This window comes from Tiliqua scincoides, chromosome 5 (assembly GCF_035046505.1).
Source record: "Tiliqua scincoides isolate rTilSci1 chromosome 5, rTilSci1.hap2, whole genome shotgun sequence".
Lineage (NCBI taxonomy): Eukaryota > Metazoa > Chordata > Lepidosauria > Squamata > Scincidae > Tiliqua > Tiliqua scincoides.
The window spans coordinates 51,311,460-51,334,503 of record NC_089825.1 but is presented as its reverse complement, the minus strand read 5'-3'; the positions used below and the strand labels follow the sequence as shown (position 1 = coordinate 51,334,503).

Here is a 23,044-nt window from a genome sequence, read left to right as displayed (position 1 = left end):
CAGTCAAGTGGGCTTCCTCAAGGTAAGGGCATGTTTGTTATCGTACCTTGGGACTGCACTGCAGCTAGGTCAGTGCTTGAAAGCTGGTTAGGATTGCGCCCTTAGACACTCAGTAAATTTGTTAATTTTTCTTCTTTTTTTTGCAAGCTCTACAGCAGGAAGTCTGATCAATCAGAGCACTTGGGTTTGTTGCAGTTAAGCAAGTCTTCTCCATCTCTGCCAAAAGCTTCAAGGTGACTTGCAGTAAAAAAAGGTGGAGAATTGGGTTTGTGCCATTTATCACCCTTTGCACATGACAAGGAGGGCCTCCTCTTTCAGTCTCTGTTTCCCATGCACATGAGCCGTCCTGAAATAACAGAGATGATGACAGAATGGATTCCAAGAAATCAGAAAAGGATATGATCTTCATTTTGCCTGTTAACGCCAGTTAACTCTTTCTGGAAAGAACAGCAAACTCTCTTGTTCGAATTTTTTTTTTAAAGAATCATGAGTATGTTCATGTACAGCCAATGGTGTCACTAGGGTTCGCGTCACCCGGTGCGGGATGCCAGCGCATCACCCCCTATGCAGTGGGCGGGGCAATACCCCAGATGGTAGGCGTGGTGATATACTATCACTCTGCCCCCACTGGTTTTTTGGCTGTACCTTTTGGTAGAACAAAGATAGAACACATTCTGCATGAAATTACGCATTGATTGATATATAATATGATGGTATTATTCTTCCAAACTGTGATTTTGGTCACTAGTGGTGTCACATCCCCCCCAAGGGTGTCAACTTACTGTAGATACTCACCTATAGTACATAAAATTTTTGCCAAGTAATCAAGCTCAAATTATCACTTTGCCTTATCTATGGGTCAATCAGGGGGCAGAGCCTTTCAACTCTGAAAAGTTTCTGGCACCACAGAGATCATTTGTTTCTACAGCAACTGGGAAATTCCAGCCAAAGTTAACCTTTTATTCCCCTTCCTTCTGCTGCAACCTGGTTCTGCTTTGCAAATACCTGCAAAGCAGGTCATTTTTTTTCAGCACTAGGATGGGATTCTCCTTTCCATTTGAAACAAAGGCTACAATTAAATAGTGCACCATTATTTAAGAATAACACCCATGGAAAGCAGTGGGTCTACTTCTGAGTAAAAAAAGTTGCAAATATATGCAGCTGTATCTCTCTGCTGTGAATTGAATTGCACACTCCCAATTATGTGTTATGGGTTGTATGTTGTATGTAGAACTTCTGGCTTAACACACCAGACACCTTAAAGGTGGATTTGATTCATGGATCTCCTGCAGTGGTTCCCAACCTTTTCACTTGCATATCCCTTGGCAGCTCATTTCCATAAATTGTACCCTTCATATTAGCAAAATGTTTGTAATAATACAAGCCCTCATCTCTCTGTGAAAACCTAGATTTCATGTATTCATCACATATTTTCTCTTTTCATCTGTTCAAAGAACAGAAGACTCTGCCTTTGCACTGTTTTGCACCAGAAGTGTGCTGAGAAATTCTGGGTGATTGATCACTTTCCATATTATGTTTCAGCTTTTTTAATGTGCTGGTTCTCAATCATTGGTTCATAGATAAATTGATGACCAAAAACTAGCTATTGGTGGGGCTTTCACAGCCAACTAGCTACCTCCCTTCCTGCCTTGCTGGTCCTTGCAAGGCATTCTGGAACACAACCTGCCTTTTTCTACCATTATTCCATTCTTTTTCAAGTACCCCTAAAGGTCCTGTTGAGTGTCCCTGGGAGTACATAAATACCAGATTGGGAACCACTGTTTTACTGGTATGTTGTTTACAGTGCACTTACTCTGATAGTGTTTACAAAAAGGTGGTGAAGACCAGAATTTAAAAAGAATAAAAATGTATCTTATGATCTTTTACTACGTATGTTTTTAATAAATTAGAGACTACAGTTCTTAGGTGACAATTAGTGGTAGGTTATTTTTCAGGATCTGGCCTCGGGTAAAGTCAGACAAAACTATAGTCAGACACCCCCCCTAAGTTTAACCCCTGCCTTATCTGAGGGTCATAGAAAATTCCATGACTGCTGACTCAGAACCTGTCCTCGACTTATCTGTGGGATTGGTTTATAGGCGAGTGTCCATGGTACTTTATTGCAGCAGTTCTCAAATTTTTAGCACTGGAACTCACTTTTTAGAATGACAATCTGTCCAAGACCACCAGAAGTGATGTCATGGTGGAAGTGACATCATCAGGCAAATTAAAATAAATAATTAAAGTAAAACAAATAATTAAATAAGCAGAAGCCAGCCCTGTTCCACCAAGTGAATTTCCTCTGCAGCCTGCCTGCAATAACTCCCCCCCCCTCCAAAACCAGTAAGGTTTTCAGCCCTACCCAGTGCCCAGTTCAATTTAAGAATTTCTGTATAAACCAGATCACTGTCAGGATCCACCTGGCTTTGCAAGTCTCAAAAAAGTTCACCTTATCAGCTGAAACCTCTGTTTTGATCCTTTTTAGTGGGGGGGGGAGGGAGGCTGCCTTCTGGAGCACTTGTTTAGCTCCAGGTGCATAGGATCAGGACCATTCTGGTAGCCTTGTACTCTCCTTCACCTGATCTTCCACACCAGCCAAGGCACGTTTGCTTACTTGCGAGTAAACATGACCTTGAGGCTTAGTTTCACTTTCCATAGGGCTCAATACAGTCATCTGCTTGGAGGCAGGGACTTCCTTCTCAGGTGTTCATTGGATCAGGACCATTCTGGTGTTGTTGGATTCCTCTCAGCCTGCCCTTTCTGATGGACTAAGGCAAGTTCACCTACTTGCAAGTAAACACATGAGATGGCTCATTTTCACTTTACATAGGGATCCATGCATTTTTTGTTCTCTGGTTTTTTTGGCCATAACTTTTGATAGAAAGGAGATATTTCACTCTGGTGTTTTGCATTGCATTCTGCTCAAAATTCCACATCCAATGGTATATAATATGATGGGGTTATTCCTAACTACCGTGATTTTAGTGTGTCACCCCCCCCCAGCGTGCATTACCTCCCCATGCGTGTCACCCAGTGTGGCCTGCACCCCCTAGCAATGCCACTGTGTACAGCCATATTTCTGAATTAACCAAAACAGACTCTAGTACAAATAAAAACTTAAACAATATAGTTGGGGGGGGAATCACATTTTCAAACCTTGCTCTGGTTGCTCAAACACCTCATTCTCCAATCCAGTTATCTAAATGTAAACATGAATTTCTTGCTTATACAAGTTACTCTGCTTGTTCCAGAAATAACTTTATAACCTGACTTAGGAAGTAGCCATATTCCAGTATTGAGAGGTTGCCAGATTTAACTTGGAAGATAACTGTACGTAATGAGTATTGAGGTGCAGCAGTGTCTTAGTGAATTGAGCGCCTCAGGATATGGTCTTGGGGAGTCTCAGGGTTTTGTGTAACTTCCCCTGAGTCCCAGAAGCAGACCCAATGACAGATCATGGTGTGTGTTGTAGACTGCCTCCTTTCAGATATGTATCCTTGGACAATGGAAACGTGCTACTTTGGATACATCTGTAGCCTGTGAACTGTTGGGGTGGGGAAGGCCTCTCTTGACACATCCTTAGCCACCCACCTTCAAAACTTTCAAGATCAGTGTACAATGAGGAAAAACCAGTACGTTAAAATGTCAGTGGCGTTTTGTATTCATAATTCATTAATCCTACAGTTACCGCAGGCATTTGGCACTATCTTTTTGGTTTGCACTCATGCATTTGGTGGAAAGGCTGCCATCTTTGTTTCTAGTGATACTGACCCCAAAATCACCTTTTGCGGTAGAGCCAGCATAAGGCGCAAACCAGAAAGTCTAGTATGTGATACATCCTGTTAAACAGAAGAGCACTGAAAGTCAAATCAGATATTCTACGCTTCCATTCTTTTCAAATGGCATGCTTGCTGCAGGCCAAGTGAAGTCATGGCCTCCAGACTTGCACAGGTCACAGCTTGTAGTCATCTCCTCACTAACATCACCCAATGTGTTTCACTTTTGCAAGGTGGGTTGTTTGGTCTGCTTTTTTAGCTTTTAAACTTTCTGCAGAATCAAATTTGGTTTGGAAACATTCACAAGATCCTGACTGAGGTACAAAAATGTGGGGATTTTAGTGTTTTGTGTTAATCTTTAGAGTGTGTACACCCATGCAGTGGCATAGCTAAGGAGGTGCAGGGGGGAGCAAATGCACTGGGCAGAAGGCTTGGGGGGCAACAACGCGCAACAATGCCCCCCCCCGTGCCTTCCATTGGGCTGTTGCAGCCCTGCCAGAGGCAGAGCCAACAGTCGCTCGCATGCAGCCTCCTGCCCACCCAGCCAAGCTTGCCAGTCCCAGAAAACGCGGGACAGCGAGCGCTGCTGTGGTGGCTGCGGCTGCGCCCTCCCCCTCCTCTTGGGGGCCAAACTTCAGAGCCCCATCAGCCAGGAGCCTCAATCCGCTTCCTGCACCTCCCACCCCGCATCCCCTGCTACCCAGGGACGTGCAGCCTCTGGCAAGCCTGGTGGGCTCCTCCGTCGCCCCTCATGCTGCAGCTGGTCAGTCAGCATCCCCTTCCCTCTCTCTCGCATGCTCGCTCTCTCCCTCCCTCACTCTCACACACACAGACTTACGCTCTCTTCACCATCCCTCCCTCCCTCCCTCACTCACAGGGCCAGGCTCCTGTGTGCCTGTTGGGGGTTGCATGTTCTTGCTCCTGCCTGTTTTTGTGCCCCCCCAAGCCTGGAGCATCACAGCCTCTCTCTCTCTCCCCCCCCCAAGCCTGGAGCATCATATCTTCTCTTCCCGCCCAAGCCTGGAGCATCACAGCCTCTCCCCCCCCAAGCCTGGAGCATCACAGCCTCTGCCCCCCCAAACCTGGAGCATCACAGCCCTCTCTCCCCCCCAAGCCTGGAGCATCACAGCCCTCCCCCCCCCAAGCCTGGGCATCACAGACTCTCTCTCCCCACCCAAAGCCTGGAGCATCACAGACTCTCTCTCTCCCCCCCCCCAAGCCTGGAGCATCACAGCTTCTCTCCCCCCCCCCAAGCCTGGGCATCACAGACTCTCTCTCCCCACCAAAAGCCTGGAGCATCACAGCTTCTCTCTTCCCCCCCCCCCCAAGCCTGGAGCATCACAGCCTCTCTTTCCCCTCACCCCAAGCCTGGCGCATCACAACTTCTCCACAACACAAACACTCCCCCCCTCTCTCTCACATACACAGGCTGCCCCCTTCTCTTACACACACAGATGCTCTGTTTCCCCCCCCCACACACACACACACAGCAGGGGAGGGGTGCCTTCACTCACCTCATCCAGCATCTGAATGTAGGCCCCCCCCCCAAGCTGACAGCAACCTGCCATCACAAAGAAAAAACTGTCTCCTTGGTTAGAATGCCAGTGTTTGCTTATTGCACAAGTCCCAGGTAAGGCTCAGTTCTCACCATAAATCTAGAGCAGTGGTTCCCAAACTTTTTCGGGCTAATGAGGCCCAGGAAAAATTCCTAGCGCCCCCCACCTCTTTGCTTAATAGTCTACTGCAAATTCAAAACAAGTAATACAACACTATAAAAAAAAAGCATATGTATTTGACAAATAAATCTAGTAAACAGTATTTAAAGTTAAATATATAACATTTAACATTTTTAATAAATAACATTTTTAAAAAGCTAAATTTGCATCTCTTCTGCAACTACATTGTCTTCACAAGTGTAATGGGATGGATGTATTTGGTGTAGGGATATCAGCTTATCAACATCTGGCTGGAAGGAACTAAGGAAAAGTCTTAGATCCCCACGTTCAATAATGTTCAGTCTGTTTCTTTGCTTGGAAAGTAGGTAGGCGACTGCACTGAAGCCTCGCTCCACTAAATATGATGTAGGAAAAGCAATGACGTACATCTTAACTTTGTTCCACAGGGCAGGGTATCGGTCAAAAAATTTTTTTTTGTAACCAAAGGTCTTGATATGACTGTTTGAACTTTGGCCTGAGCTCAATGTCATTTTGGAGTGAAATAAGTTCTTCCTCTACCATTCCTGTTTCATCATTGCCGATATCTAGGAATGGATTTATCACCCAGTCTGGTATCTGAAGCAAAAAAAAATCCTGAAATCTATCAGACATGTCTCTGTGCAACTCATCCAGGTGTGCACAATACACTTGTAGGTTATCGTCTGGTATGCTCTTCTCCTTCTCCAATTCAAAGAGGCTCGGAAACTGAAAGAGCTCACGACGGGCTATGTTACGTCTGAACAACTGTAACTTCGAGCGAAACGTGGGGAGAACAGATTTGACTTTGATAAAGCTAATCTCATTTCCTTGCAGTTGCAGATTAACTTCGTTAAACTTTGTGAATACATCAGACAAGTAGGCGGTATCATGCTTGATGTTTCTTAGTTCATCAGAGAGAACAGAATTGGAGTCTTGGAAGAATTCAACAACTGTTCCAAAAACTGAATAGAAACGTCTCAGGCAGTTTCCCTTTGACAGCCATCTAACTTCTGTGTGCAACAACAAATGTTCAAAATCTTCATCGTTCTCAATGCAGAGCTGTTGAAACAATCGAGAATTGAGAGCATGTGCCTTAATTTTATTTATCGCTTTGATAATAGTGTTTAATGATTCGTGAAGTCGACTGCTTAGGTTTTTTGCGACCAAATGTTGCCTGTGAATTACACAGTGGACCGTAAACACAGGTACAGCTTTTTTCAAGAAACTGATGCAGCCACGGTAACGACCTGTCATCGCAGGTGCCCCATCTGTTGCACAAGCAAGAATGTTGGTAAGCGGGATATCTTTCTCCTTGAAAAAAGTCTCAACAACACGAAATACTGACTCCCCTTTTGTATCTGTTTCTAGTTGTCTTGCAAATAACAGCTCTTGAACCAAACTTTCATCTTTGACAAAACGAACATAAGCAAGAAGCAAAGATTGATTGCCTGGAAGAATGGACTCATCTAATTGTAAACCAAATTCTATTGTTCTAAGCATGTTGCACAATGTGTCTTCAATATTTTCAGCCATTTCATCCACTCTTCTTTGAACAGAGTTATCACTGAGAGGAATAGCTTTAATAATTTGTTCGGGTGACTTGTGTAGAACTGTGCGCAGAACCTCACTGACTGCTGGCAGAATAAGCTGTTCCCCGATTGTATGAGGCTTACCAGATCTAGCAATTAGCAATGAGATGTTGTATGATGCACGCAAACCATCACTGGATTGCTGTGAAGTGCTAGCAAACATATTTACAATATTTTTCCTTTTCTGTAATTGTTCCCGAAGTGACTGAAAATAAGCTGCTAAGTTTTTGTCTGCTTTATCAGAGTGCATTTTCTTCAAATGTTGTAGGAGTCTGGAAGGTTTCATGGCTTCATTTGAAAAAACTCCCTCACACAGTAGGCACATTGGTTGCTGCTCGTTATTTGGTGCTGGTACAAATCCATATTTCAGATATTCCACACTGTATTGCCTACACTTCTTTTTTGTTTGCTGTGTTGGAGCCATATTTTATTCTGGAACAAGAATATGCAAATTCTTTGCAAAGCACGCACTCACTATTTGCAGCAAACTTTGCAACCAACCTTCTCTGCAGAGTCTGCAGAAGTCTCCAGCAGGCCAAGTCAAGAAACACCTGTGCAAATCACACACCACTACTTGCAGCAAACTTTGCAACCAACCTTTTTGCATCCAGCATCAACCATCTTGTATATGTATAAATTTATAAATAAATATGTATAAATATATTGCATATATTTTTTATCTTGGGGCGGGGGGGTGCATGCATGACGGGATTTTCTTTGGGGCAGTGCAGGCAGGTCCAGAGGGGTTGGGGGGGCAAGACTAGTTAGGCTGCAATCCAAGCCACTTCATTTCAGGGGGCTTACTTCTGAGTAGACACAACTGGGATGGGGCTCAGACTGGGAGATAGAGGCTGCAGGTGCAGGGGGGGTTGGGGGGGAGATTGCTGGACTGGGGGCGAGCCCAACTGAGTAATGGACCTTACTTATGAGTAGACACAAGTAAGATGAGTAATGTTTTTAACGTAATGTATTGAGGCTGCAATCCTTAAGACACTTTCTTGGGAGTAAGTCCCATTGAATATAATGGAACTTACTTCTGAGTAGACAGGACTTACTTCTGAGTAGCCAGGACTCTGAGTAGATATGAATAGGATTGCGCTCTAAAAGTGCAACAAGTACTTTCAACAAGTGCCTGCTCTTTCAAAATATTAACCAACATTTCTCACTCACTTTAACAAATAAAAAGACCCAATTTAATTAATTAAATTTGATGTCATTGCTGGGGAGGGGAGCTAAAGAATGTTCTTTGCACCAGACAGCAACTGGGTTAGCTATGCCACTGCACCCATGCTTTCTTTGATTTCAGAGTTGTCAGTGACACAGTCCATATGTGTTGTTGTTTTTTTCAGAATTTGGCAATCAAGAAACTTGTTTTCTAAAGGGGGGGTGGCCTTCAATGCTCAGGAGATAAATCTGAGTCCTTGCCAAGACTGCATGGAAGGGCAAGTATATCTGACACATCAACTATGTTAAAAGTGCTTGCAGCAGGCAAACTATGATGTGATATAAGTATAGACTTTCCTTCTACCAGAAATGAAGCTGAGCAAGGTGGGGAAACTTCAAAATTAGATAACTGTGTTTTTGCACACTGCATATTCTCGCATATTGCCTTCATGCCAATAATTTCCAATCCAAATCAAATATACCTTCAGATGAACCTGAAATTCATAAGCAAAAGGAAACGATCTGCTAAGCCTCAGAAAATTCCAAGCTGACAATGACAAAAAGACGACAGCTGCAACAGACAGCTGATCAACAAACAGTGATAGTTGAATCTACAGTTCTCATACTAGTCCTTCTGAGTGTCTCTGTGGATTTCCAGTAAAATGTGATGGAGCCTATGAATAAAGTAAGTTCCACTAAGTTCAATGGGGCTTACTCCTGAGTCATGGAGCCATGAAAACAGTGCCTGTGCTGCATCTTGACTTGGGGAGTGGCTGAAAGGTAGGCTGCCTCAGAGTAAGGGAAAATTTGCTCCCTTACCCTGGAGCTAAAAATTCGTTATCGTTATCTCCCTTTCTGCCCCTCCACTCCTGCCTCATCCCCTGGGGGCTGGGGATAAGAACAGGCCCTCGGTTTGGTTGTACTTGTCATAAGAGGTGAGCAAATAGCCACCGGGTAGATGGGACTCGTCAGCCTGGGAAGGCAGCTCATCTAAGAGAAGGAAACTCTGACTTCAAACCTCCACTGCCTTGTGGCTACATCCAGTTGTGGAAAAGGCTTCAGGAGTCAACCTCGAGGCAAAATCCAGAGCCGGAGTCCCTAAGGTAGTTTGTGGCTGTACACAGTCACGCTCTGGCAACTCCTGCAACGCTGCTGGAACCAACCGTATTGGCTTCTGCCTTTCCATTGGACCATTCCAGCAACATGGAGAGGGGCGATTTGCTGCATGTGTAACAGCCTATCCCCCATACATTCTTTACCCAGGCTTCGCACTCTGGAGAGGACAATCCAACTTCACCATACGGCGTTGGCACAACACGGAAGCAGCAGTTTACCGGTTATAAGTCTTCACTCGACTGGCGTAGAGTGTGACGCCAGGGGCTGCTTCCAACAATGGGAGAGATCATTGCATCTCATTGGGCAGCTACCGCCCGCCTTAAGCTGGGCAGTCCCCAGCCAGTAAGGTGTTGCCTCACCACGGTCCATTAACCTCACGGGGTGCGTGGGGTTTAGGGTGAAAACCGACAAGCGGATCGACAACTCTGCACCATGCAATAGAAAACAGAAAACTCCTGCCCTAAAGCTGGGCACCTGGAACGTAAGGACAATGACACCTGGCTTCTCTGATGACCTGCAAGAAATAGACTACACACGCAAAACAGCTGTCATCGACATGGAGCTGAGCAGACTGCAGAAGGACATCGTCGCCCTTCAAGAGACGAGGCTGCCAGATTCCAGATCTGTCAAGGAGAGAAATTTCTCATTTTTCTGGCAGGGAAAACCACCAAACGAAACCAGGGAACATGGCGCTGGCTTTGCGGTCAGAAATACCCTGCTGGAATCCATCATCCCACCTACTGTGGGAAGTGAAAGAATTTTGTCCCTGCAGCTCCAGTCATCAGCAGGACCTGTCATCAGCAGGACCTGTCAGCAGGATAAGTCACTCTCATCAGTGCTTATGCACTAACTCTGTCATCTCCAGCAGAAGCCAAAGACAAATTCTACGATGACCTGGCCACCACTATCAAGAAGATCCCCGTAAAAGAGCCATTATTCATCCTCGGTGATTTCAATGCTAGAGTTGGTGCTGATTACAGTTCTTGGCCCACTTGCTTAGGTCAGTTCGGCACTGGGAAGATGAATGAAAATGGCCAACGCCTGCTAGAGTTTTGCTGTCATCACGGTCTCTATGTCAGCAACACATTCTTCAACACAAAGCACCAACATAGAGTCCCAAGATCAAAGCACTGGCACCAGCTCGACCTGATTCTCACCAGATGCTCCAGCCTTCCCAGCATCAAGATCACACGCAGTTCTCAGGGTGCTGCCTGCGACACTGACCACTCCCTGGTGTGCAGCAGAGTGAAACTGCAAACAAAGCGACTGTATCACACGAAAAAGGAAGGAAGACCTCGCATTGATACCAGCAAGACCCGGGATCAGAGAAAAGTGGAGGAATTTGCACAAGCACTTGAGGAATCTCTTCCAGGCCCGGCCGACGCAAATGCATCCAACAGATGGGAACATTTCAAGAATGCCGTTTACAACACCGCCTTGTCCATATTCGGCAAGAAGACCAACAAGGTGGCAGACTGGTTTGAAGCCCACTCTGAGGAGTTGACACCAGTCATTGAGGAAAAGAGGAGAGCTCAAGCAGCATACAAGGCCTGTCCCAGTGAGCGCAACCTGCAGGTCCTCCGTGCTGCTCGCAGCAAAGTCCAGCAGACTGCCAGGAGATGTGCTAACGACTACTGGCTCCAGCTCTGTTCCCAGATACAGATAGCAGCTGACACGGGCAACATCAAGGAGATGTATGATGGTATCAAGCAGGCCCTAGGTCCAACACAGAAGAAAATTGCCCCTCTGAAGTCTGCTGCAGGTGAGGTCATCCAGGATTGGGCGCAGCAGATGGAACGCTGGGTGCAGCACTACTCTGAGCTATATTCCAGAGAAAATGTAGTCACTGAAGAAGCGCTGAACAACATTGCCTGCCTGTGCTGGAAGAGCTTGACAGTGAACCAACCCTAGAAGAACTTCACGTGGCCCTGGACTCCCTTGCCTTTGGCAAGGCACCAGGAAAAGACAGCATCCCTGCTGAAATCCTAAAGTGCTGCAAAGAGATCATCGTCACTGAGCTGCATGAAATCCTCTGTCTCTGCTGGAGAGAAGGTGGAGTACCTGGAGACATGAGGGATGCAAACATCATCACGCTGTACAAGAACAAAGGCGACAGGGGTGACTGCAACAACTACCGCGGCATCTCTCAGCTTTGTAGGAAAGCTGTTTGCCTGAGTTGCACTAAAGAGGCTCCAGGTACTTGCAGAGAGCGTCTATTCAGAATTGCAGTGCGGATTCCGAGCCAACATGTCCACCACTGATATGGTATTCTCCCTTAGACAACTGCAGGAGAAATGCAGGGAATAACGACAGCCACTCTTTATAGCCTTCATAGATCTCACGAAGGCTTTCGAACTGGTCAGCAGGGACGGCCTCTTCAAGATTCTCCCCAAGATTGGATGTCCACCCAGGCTCCTCAGCATCATCAGATCTTTCCACAAGGACATGAAGGGCACTGTTGTCTTCGATGGCTCCACATCAGACCCCTTTGACATTGGAAGCGGAGTGAAGCAGGGCTGTGTTCTTGCGCCAACCTTGCTTGGGATTTTCTTTGCTGTCCTGCTGAAGCATGCCTTTGGAATTGCAACAGAAGGCATCTATCTCTGGACCAGATCAGACAGAAAGATCTTTAACCTCTCCAGACTGAGAGCAAAGTCCAAAGTCCAGCTGAAATGTCTGCGTGACTTCCTCTTTGCCGACGATGCAGCTGTCACAACCCACTCTGCCAAAGATCTCCAGCAGCTCATGGATCGTTTTAGCAAGGCCTGCCAAGATTTTGGACTGATGAACAGCCTTAAGAAAACACAGGTCATGGTTCAGGATGTGGACTCACCTCCCTGCGTTACAATCTCTTCGCATGAACTGGAGGTTGTCCATGACTTTGTGTACCTTGGCTCAACGATCTCCGACACTCTTTCTCTCGATACCGAGCTAAACAAGCGCATCGATAAAGCAGCTACCACATTTTCCAGACTCACAAAGAGAGTCTGGTCCAACAAGAAGCTGATGGAACATACCAAAATCCAGGTCTACAGAGCTTGCATCCTGAGTACACTTCTGTACTGCAGCGAGTCATGGACTCTTCGCTCAGAACAGGAGAGGAAACTGAACACTTTCCACATGCGCTGCCTCCGGCGCATCCTCGGCATGACCTGGCAGGACAAAGTTCCAAACAACACGTCCTGGAACAAGCTGAAATCCCTAGCATGTATGCACTGCTGAAACAGAGACGCCTGCGTTGGATCGGTCATGTCGTGAGAATGGATGGTGGCCAGATCCGAAAGGATCTCCTCTATGGAGAACTCGTGCAAGGAAAGCACCCTACAGGTAGACCACAGCTGCAATACAAGGACATCTGCAAGAGGAATCTGAAGGCCTTAGGCGTGCACCTCAACAGGTGGGAAACCCTGGCCTCTGAGCGGCCCACTTGGAGGCAGGCTGTGCAGCATGGTCTTTCCCAGTTTGAAGAGACACTTGGCCAACAGACTGAGGCAAAGAGGCAAAGAAGGAAGGCCCATAGCCAAGGAGACAGACCAGGGACAGACTGCACTTGCTCCCGGTGTGGAAGGGATTGTCACTCCCAAATCGGCCTTTTCAGCCACACTAGATGCTGTTCCAGAACCACCATTCAGAGCACAATACCATAGTCTCTCGAGACTGAAGGTTGCCAACAACTCCTGAGTCATGATAGAGCACCTGCTTTGCATGCAGGAAGTCCTAGGCTCAGTATCTGGCATCTCCAGGTACGGCTGGCAATGATCCCTGCCTGAAACCCTGTAGTTCTGCTGCCCGTCAGTGAAGAAAATACTGAACAAAATGGGCCAATGGTCTGATCCAATATAAGATCCTATGCACCTGTGTGATCCTTTGCACTAAGGCCAAGTGCCTTGATTCTATGAAAATTTTAAGTACAGGCAGTTGCTTGAAGCTTCCCAGGGTGGATTTGTTCTACTGTGGCCACCAGAAGCTACTGTGATCCTGCAGGCTGCCTGCCCCCAAGTATCAGCCCCCCAGGGAAGCCTCACACCTGTTGTGGAAGCATAGCTTTATGTCCCTACACCAATCAATTCCATAAGGGGTATTACAATACAATTTGGCTGCAATGTGGAGAGAAGAAGGTTTGAGCATGTTGCCTAAGATATACAGATGCATGGAATTTGCCCTTAAGGAGTTATTTATGCTGGAAAAGTTACCTTGTAAGGACAGGATTCTCATGCAGTAGGTGACATCCAGTGACCTCTTTTGCTCACAGAATCATTGTTCAAGGTTATTGCTCAGGGCAATTTACCTCTGTTCCACAGTAGTTCTTGTGCAAGCAGAAGCCATTGCAGGGGCTGAAACATTCCTCTTCTGTTAAACAGTTGTACAATATGACATAATGCTGTTTCTGTTAAAGCTGTTCCTGCACGCATTACTGTTATGCAATACAGGTTTTGCACCACCTGTTGTGCAATATAGGTTTTGCTGTATGTCTGAACTGAACCTGCCCAAGATCTCTGGATAGCTTGGAGCCCACAAACAAGGATCTGAAACCACAGTTTGTGCTGCAGTCTCCTGTTATGTCTGAATTCACGGACCATTGACAAATCGTAGTTGGGACCATGGTCTGCCTGAAGAGCCTGCTGCACCAAGGGAGAACTGGAATGAATTTATAAAGTGGAGTTCTGAGCAAATGGAAAACAAAAAATGGAAAAGAAGTCTCAAAACCATGATTTTCCCAGTGGTGTGTGTTCTTAACTATGGTTACCACCACTCACAGTTTTGTATTACATTTGAACCCAGCCCATGTTTTCAATTCATAAAGTTACACTAACCTGCAAGACAATTGACACATGTTATGTTACTAAGGGTGCAATCCAAATGCACCCTTAGGCTGGTGCAAGTCCCTTGCAATAGACCGGGACTGTCACAAATGTGCTGTAAGGCACTGACTTGTGAGTTGGAGAGGCTGGCGCGAGGACACGAACCTGCCTTCCTGTGCCAACACAGGCTCCAGGCTCGGCAAGTTTGCGCTGGACTTTGCAGGCTGGCACTTTGGGGGGAGGGGTGTGGGGAGGGCAGGGAGGAGGCGTTTTGGGGTGGGCAGGCCAGTGGGCAGGGAGCAGGAGGTTGGGTTGGATCCTATCCCCATTCCCAGGCAGCCCGGCACAGCTCCAGGCTGCTCGGATTTGCACCACCTCTTTAGGTGGCACAGATTGAGTAGACCTATTTGGGCTGTTGCGGCTCTACCTGGGGTAAAGGGATGATATCCCCCTGCCTTGGACTGAGCCATAGCCAGCCCAAAACTTGTGCTGATTACAGGGCAAGCCCACCAGCCTGCCAGTGTATCAAATTTTCACTTATAGGCAGACCCCCATATCTGCAGCGGATCCATACCATTCTCCCCACGGATACAGAAACCACAGCCTCTCCCCCTCCCCCCTTCGCCCATTAATGTTCTTTAGATCCTTACCAGGGCAAAGGTGTTCTTGCTTTTACAGGTTGCTATAAGCATTCAAGCTTACAGCAACATGCAAGCAGCCTACTGGCAGCCTGAATGCTTGAACAGATTAGATTGACTACCGTATTTTTTGCTCCATAAGACGCACTTCCCCCCCAAAAAAAAGTGGGGGGAAAAGTGTGTGCGTCTTATGGAGCGAATACTGGGGAGGGGAACACCTCGGCCCCAGCCCTGGCCCCACCCCCTGCCCGCTCGATCTGCTCTGCAGTCAGAGGCTACTCAGAAGTAAGTCTCAGAGTCAGTGGGGCTCACTCCCAGGAAAGCATGGGTGGGGTGACAGTCTTGCTGCCCAATCCTGTGCATGCCTACTCTGAAGTAAGTCCCATTAGAGTCAGGGGGGCTTACTCCCAGGAAAGCCTCTCTCCCCCCCCCAAGCCTGGAGCATCACAGCCTCTCTCTCCCCCCCCAATGCCTGGAGCATCACAACTTCTCTCTTTCCCCCCCCCCCAAGCCTGGAGCATCACAGCCTCTCTCACCCCACCCCAAAGCCTGGAGCATCACAACTTCTCTCTTCCCCCCCCCCAAGCCTAGAGCATCACAGACTCTTTCCCCCCCCCAGCCTGGAGCATCACAACTTCTCTGCAACACAAACACTTTCCCCCCTCTCTCACACACACAGGCTGCCCCCTTCTCTTACACACACAGATGTTCTGCCCCCCCACACACACTCACACAGCAGGGGAGGGGAGCTTTCACTCACCTCATCCAGCATCTGAATGTAAGCCCCCCCCCCCCATCACAAAGAAAAAACTGTCTCCTTGGTCAGAATGCCAGCGTTTGCTTATTGCACAAGTCCCAGGTAAGGCTAGGTTCTCACCATAAATCCAGAGGTTTGTTGTATCTTGAGAATTCAAGTTGTGGTTGGACTTTCCACTTGTTCATTTGTATTGGAATCACGGAAGAACTGGCGAGGAGGTAGATGTGGTGTCAGCAGTGGCCCCTTTAAGGGTAAGGCCTGGGCATTCAGCAGAGTGTGCTGCACAGCTGCAGCCACTGGAAGGCAATAGGGCCCTCAGGGATATAAGGAGTACCTGAGGCAGAAAGGGTTTGTGGGTTTTGAAGGAGTGCAGGTTGGAGGTAGGAGAGGAGACTGACTGGGTTTAGTGAATTTGGAATCTGACTGTGGATTGTGACTGGACTTGGATACCCTGATGGATTTGACTGACCTTGGACTGTAATTTGGCTTATTGGTTCTGGACTCTGATTTGGCAACTCTGATTGATGGGACTGATTTACTTGGGATCTGTGGACTGGAACTGGACTCACTTTTGCTTGCTGCACTGGTGAGTTGCACATGGGGGACTGATCAGCCTTAAGCAGGCACAAGGCCCAGTGGATTGGGATTTGGCAGAACATCATTGTAGCAGAAAGATAATGTGATCCCCTATTTGTGTGCACCTGCTTTTGTGAGCTTCATAAATTCTGACTCTAGCGATGATGAGTTCTTGGGGTTTCCAGAAAACTAGAGTACTCAAACCTTTAAGTCTCTCCATTTGTTAATGACAGTGATAATGGTTCTTAATGCCACTGTTGACTGCTGTTCACTTTACATGGTTCAAATGTTATTCTGTTATAGTTTATTAAATATTTTATTACACTGTTTGGTTCAGAATATTTTTTTCCTGTTTTCCTCCTCTAAAAACTAGGTGCGTCTTATGGTCAGGTGCATCTTATAGAGCGAAAAATACGGTAGTTAACTTCCTGCTTCCTGTGAGCATTGAGCGAGCATCCAGGCTGCCGGCAGCCTGCTTTCCATAAACTTGAATGCTTATAGTGACCTGTAAAAGCAAGAACATCTTCACCCCAGTAAGGATCTAAACAATGTTAATAGGTGCAGGGACTCCATGGACAACTGAATCTGTGGATAACTGATCTGTGGATACAGGGGCCTGCTTGTATGTGAGCAAGCAGGAGACAGCCCTATTGAAACTATTTGTGCTTATTTATAGCACAGAAAGCAACATACCTTTATCCAATACCCGCATACCTATAAATATTCCTGTATCTTTATGCCTACCAAGGAATCCTTATGCTTATAAAGCAGTGATTCTGGAAACTGTAGTCCAAAGACCCTCAAGTACAACTACTTTGAGTAGTCATATACCAAAGGTGGAGAGATGTTTGGTCAATAACTTTTCTTGTTTAATTCCAATTTATATATGTGTGTTTGAATAAACGGTTTACTCCAAACCAATATTTGCTCTACTTATTAACTACACAGATTTCAACGCTTCTCCGATTGCTAGAACACTGTTGTTTGCTCTAGGTGTTGACTGTTTCAGAATCATGTTGTCACTGAGATCTTTGCAACATCAAGTGTTTAAGTAACGCTGTCTAATGGGGCTAGGCAGGATCAAATTTATATTAAAATTAAAAAAAACTTCGTAGTAGATGGGAGTCACGGTTGAAGTTAGCAAGCAACACCACTGATGTTCTCTTTTTCAAAATGTACTGTTGCAAATACTGTCATCTACATATGTTTATAATTGAAGCTTTATGTTTTATTATCCTTCTTTCTCCAAACTGATCTTCCCTTTGCATAATTCCACATTGGATACTGGGATGTACATTCATAGATCATGTGGATACTATCATGATAGTAGACCAGGGTAGGAAGTAATCATGAGCAGCCCAGTCCTACAGGACTGCTCATGCCATGGTACAGGAGAACCAAAGTGGCCACCGTTGTATCTTGTGGAGGCAGCTGAAGGTCTCCTTGAGATAAGAGAACATTAGTTCCCTTACCTTGTGTCCAGCCCCAGCCTGCCCAAAGGGGCTACTTGAATCTGGATCAGCTCAATCTCTGACATAGAACCAAGTAGCCCCATCTAGGGATTTTAGGGCCAAAAGGAGGATTAAGATCCGGCAGATACCTCCTTCACCATTCCTACCCCTCTCCCGGACTTGAACCACCCTCCTGCCTGCCCTTCCCCTCCCCTGACTCAGACGAGCCCTATACCGATCAGCAGCAGACCTACAGCCAGTGCTTCCAGGTCACCTCCAACTGGTGTGGAGGCCCAGTGCCCACCCGCGCTGGCCTCTGTGCCAGTGCCTCCCTCCTTCTTGCCACCACAAAGCTTTACAATACTTTCACATTAGCTGTCTCCGGGGCAGCGTGCACGAGACCAGCGCTGCCTCCTTGACTGTCACAAATGTGCTGTAAGGCATGTTTGTGCCAACTTGTGCAAAGGGAGGCATTGCAAATCAACATTCCAAGGCTGCAGTCCTGCGCACACTTAGCTGAGAGGAAGCCTCCACTATACAGAGTTGTATTAACATGTGTTGCAAGAGAAGGAAACTGACAGCCATTTTTTTCATAGTAATATTTGTATATTGTCACAATTCAGATATTTTTTTTTAATGATTTCATTCTGGAATGTGCATTGTTCAGTACTTTGTGGCAACAAATATTATGGTATTTAAATTTTTTTAAATTTCCTTTTCCCTTCTGTCTTTTGGTTCATTACCAAAATTCATTTTGGTTCTGTCTTTTGGTTCAGATAAAGTATGCTTGGCTTACAATAGATTAACGTTTGGTTTGTCGCCTCTGCCCAACTAGCATGACATGCATGTGAGATTGTAAAAACCAAGGGAGTTGTTAAAAGATCTGTTCCTTATGGTTGGCAACCTTCAGTCTCGAAAGACTATGGTACAAGCCTACAGCACCTGGTATTCCCAGGTGGTCTCCCATCCAAGTACTAACCAGGCCTGACCCTGCTTAGCTTCCAAGATCAGATGAAATCAGGCATGTGCAGGGTATATCTTTTTCTTTATGCACAATTCATCAATCATGCAAATGGTGGCTTGCTCTGGATTTCACGTTCAGCAGGTTTTGCGGCTTTTGAGTTTCACCACAGATAAAGGAAGGATATACAGATTTCGGGTCAGGAAGTGGAAGTGTAGATCAGACTGGAGGACGAACGTAGAGGGTGTATAATGAGCAAAGGTGATGTGTGACTTGAAATATTAGTAAGGCCAGCATTTTAAAGAGAAAGTTGTTCTCCACCTTATTTTTAAACATGAAGCCATTATCTTTTGCCCAGAAGGGGGCGTAGCACTTAGAAGAGCATGTGATCTGCATGCAGAAGATCTTAGGATCAATTCCTGACATCATCTGCTAAAAGGATCAAATTTGAGGCTGGGAAAGGCCCTGCTCCTCACACCCTGGAGAGCCTCTGCCAGTTAACGAATCTGAACTGGGCCAGGTGGCCTGAATTCACACATGCAACATGCCATCAAACTAGCAAGAATGTCAGGCCTTGGTGTCCAATTCTGGAACAGGCACCAGAGGATTGAAGGGGTCTAGTTGTTGTGAGGTGGCTAGCAAGGACTGAAAGGGTTGCTGATGGAGCACAGAATGAAAAGATACCAGAGCTTGTGGATAAAAAAAATTTTAAAAAAATTTAGTGCATAATAAGATGCGAGAGATTTATGTCTACGAAGCTTGCATGCCACAAGGCCTTACTGGAATGGTTTTTATACATTATACATTTTAAGCATTAACCTAATATATTTCTTCTAAGAATGATATACATTTGTACACATAACTGTGTTATCACCAATAGCGTGCTAGTGAGGGTATTCTGGATTATATTTGCGCTAAAATGTTCCAGGCAGTGATATCCAAGGCAGACTGAGGACCTGAACAGTTTTGAGGCTTCCCTGTCTGGTGCCAGCCTGTACTCCAGGTTTCAAGGGTTTCCTTGAATTCCTTTCTACTCATCTGGATTTATGTTCTTAAGAGATATGGCATCTGTGTTTCACTGACTCCTCTAATGTCTTGGAGAAGGGGGGTCTCTTTGTTCATGGACCTCTATGCTTTCTGTTATAAAGTAGAAAGTTAAGTGATGTTTAATAATGTGTTATAAAAGTTACTTTCCAAGTAGCTATTTTAACTTTAATCTTGCTTTATGGAGCTTGGTTTTATATAGAATTATTCAGTCAGTTCTCTTTATATGCAAATTGGCTATCCGTGAATTTGTTTATCTGCGAGGGGCAGATTTGCCACCTACCTCACATTATCCACAACTCTGTTCTCAATATCTGTGAATTCTGTGCCAGTGCACATGGGGGGGGGGCTTAGCACAGCTACAAAAAGGCAGGTGGAGGTGAGAGAGGTTGTGGGAAGAGAAAGTGGCCTCCTCTTGGGCAGAAGGCACCACTGGCACCGTACAGGGAGGAGAGGAAGCGACAGCATATGGCTGATTAATCGCATCCAGTCAATTATACTCTTAGCTTTTTCAAAGTTGTCTGGATTGAGTCAATTTCCACATCAAACAGGCACTGAAATTGGCACATGGAGAATTGTCAGATACATTTGTGTCTGCTTCTAGACTTGCCCCACCATCTCCAGGATTCAAGCTGAACCTTTACAACTCTGGTGATGATTAGAGGCCTATGATGTGAGGTCTCTGGGAGACTACCCGAGAGCAAGCGCAGGGAAGGTGACAAGAGTCTGGTGGAAGAGGAAGAAGAATGAAGCAACCCTTCCCCATTGCTTAATGGAGGCCTCATTAGTGGGCCAGTGTTCTACCAGATTCCCAGTCCAAGCTCCACCTGGAGAATTATGCCCACTTTAAGCTAATTAGCTCCCCTTCTTTCCTCAGAAATGACCCTGCCCTGCAGCACTGCTGGACCCCACCACCAGGGTAGCTTGCCTATTCCACCTGCAGAGGCCCTCCTTCCTCCCCTCTCCTGCCAGCAATTCCTCCCACCACTACAGCAGCAAGTTGGTCCTGTGCAGGGCTTAGGCATAGCAGCCAAACACCAATCTCAGTGTCTCCAGCAGTTTCTGCTCTAGCAGCCTCCAAAATCCATTCACACATCAGTCCATCAGCAGCTCCAGTAGTCCATTAATCCAATCTCATTCTTCTACTACCCCCCCCCCAAACTCTCCCTTTTATCAGGAGCTTTTATGCCTGAGGGCCCTATTGCCTTCAAGTGGCTGCAGCTAAACAGCACACCCCTGCTGTGAATGCCCAAGCCTTAACCCTTAAAGGGACCACTGCTGACACCACATCCTATCTCCTCTAGTATCTTGCACATTTCCATTACAGCCAGCGACTTTCAGCAAGTTGAAGGATAGCCTGCATGGAGGAAAAAGCATCAGATATTGATGAGTCCTCGCTATTACTCAGCTCCATAGACTTCAAGATAAGATTCAGGTTCATGGAGTATATGGTGAAGTGAGTCCTCTGGAACCTAACCTCATTTTTCCCATAGGCTAAGTGGTTTGGTATCTATCAATGATATCCACTAGGTTTTCCAGGAACCTAACCCTAGCAGATAATGAGAACTGACTGTACCTAAAACTCCTTTCAGACTCCTAAATCACAGATATCAATGATATGGCTGAAACAGGCTGAGATCAGGTTCCAGACAGACATCGATCAGCAAGAGTCAGAGGCAGAAGATGTGGTCAGATGAGATGGGGTCTGCCAAGAGCTGGTTTGTGCATGAGAGGACTGAGAATGAGATAGGACTAAGGCTACAATCCTAAACACATTTACCTGAGAGTAAGTCCTGCAGAACACAGTGGGATTTTCTTTGAAGTAAACATGTACAGAATTGCACTGTATATTGATCAAGTCCTGAAATGGTAAATCAGGCTGCACTACTTCAGACTGCTGGTGAGGGAGTCAGGTTTTGAATGTTCCCCTATGTAAAATTTTCTGCAAGCAAAAAACTAGCATACCAATAAGAGGTCTGGCTTCAATGTGCTATTTTATTTTTTTTTACTTGCAGGAGGGTTTCTAGCTGCTATAGAACATAAGTACTTGCAACCTGAAATGATACAGGCTACTCATGGATTTTAGTAGATAGACCATAGCATTACTCATCTCAGTCCTGAATCCATCTCAGGATTGGCAGCCCAATCCTATGCATGTCTACTCAGAAGTAAGTCCCATTAGAGTCAATGGGGCTTACTCCCAGGAAAGTGTGGATAGGATTGGGCTGTCATTGAACTAATATCCACCTTGTTCTATTTCAGTATGGACTTGACCAGGGGTGCTCAAACTTTCAACTTTAGGGATGCTGGACCTTTAACAAGTGTATAGAAGAGAGAATTTCAGCAGGTGTAGCTTGTCATCTGTGGGATAACAAGTTGCACCTGCTGCAATTCTCTCTTCTATACACTTGTTAAAGGTCCAGCATCCCTAAAGTTGAAAGTGTGAGCACCCCTGCTTTAAGGATTAAGGTCCTTTAGACAGCAGCTAAAGGCCATTGTGATAGTAAGGTACTACTGATAGGAGCCATGTAACAGACCTGTATCCATTCCATCCCACTCCCAATTCACATATTTTGTTTCCTTTACAAAAGACAACTCAAAAGTATGTTTGTGGCTTTCATTGGATTTCACCCTGTCAGAGTTACACATGAAGCATGTCTGATGGCTTCTTAAGGCATTCTTATGCTTAGTGTAAAGGTTCAAGTCATTCCTATGTATCAACTCCCACTTTACAAACACCACCCCTTGGCAGTGTACATTTTGACACCTCCTGAGATCTGATAAAAAGGAGGCAGCTCTTTCAACAAAGGCAGAAAAGCAGAAAAGCTTGGTTGAAATCACTGCTATTTCACTTGGTTGAAATCACTGCAACTGCTGCAGGAGCAAAGCCCAGGAAGAATCATGAGTAACGGAGCTGGTAAGTACACATGTGAACTTACCTGTGATTTGAATAGCCTATGATTTGAAGTTCTGTGATTTGAATAGCTTCTGCTGCTGTATGATAAAACCAGGAACTTCACATGTGAGAAAAGAGTTGTTGAGTGATATTCTGACTATATTGACTAATTAGCAGATATTCAACCCATGAGATTTTAATAGAGCCTGGACCCATAATTTTTTCTTATGACTTGGAATCAGCTTCTTCAGGACAGATGCAAGTCCATCTAGTACAGACAGATGCAAGTCCATCTAGTACAGGCTGAATGCTACCTTCCCAGAAAGGTGATCACCCATTGTGCCCAAACATCCATTCTGTTAAGATTGACTGCACCACCACAATGTTCAGTCATGTATAAGTAAGAAGTGATTTACACAAGAAGTGATTTACACAGTGATTGATCACTGGAGCACTTGCAGCTGAACATGCAAGTTGCTTTTCTTTTGATAAATGTTGTGTTAGATGTGATAGGGAAGCTCTGCCTGTGGTTTTTCATCCATTATAGCAATTCTTACTAGACAGCAAATGCTGTTTAGGG

At 45.8% G+C, this 23,044-nt stretch overlaps 1 protein-coding gene across 1 annotated transcript in view; it reads left to right on the top strand.

The window, feature by feature from the left end:
* Nucleotides 1–22,469: 22,469 nt before the first annotated feature.
* TGM4 (transglutaminase 4) overlaps nt 22,470–23,044 on the top strand; it is a 33,078-nt gene continuing 32,503 nt past the window's right edge. Inside the window, exon 1 of the mRNA XM_066629180.1 lies at nt 22,470–22,485. Within this exon, the coding sequence (XP_066485277.1) occupies nt 22,470–22,485 (16 nt within the window). The remainder of the gene's footprint in view (nt 22,486–23,044) is intronic.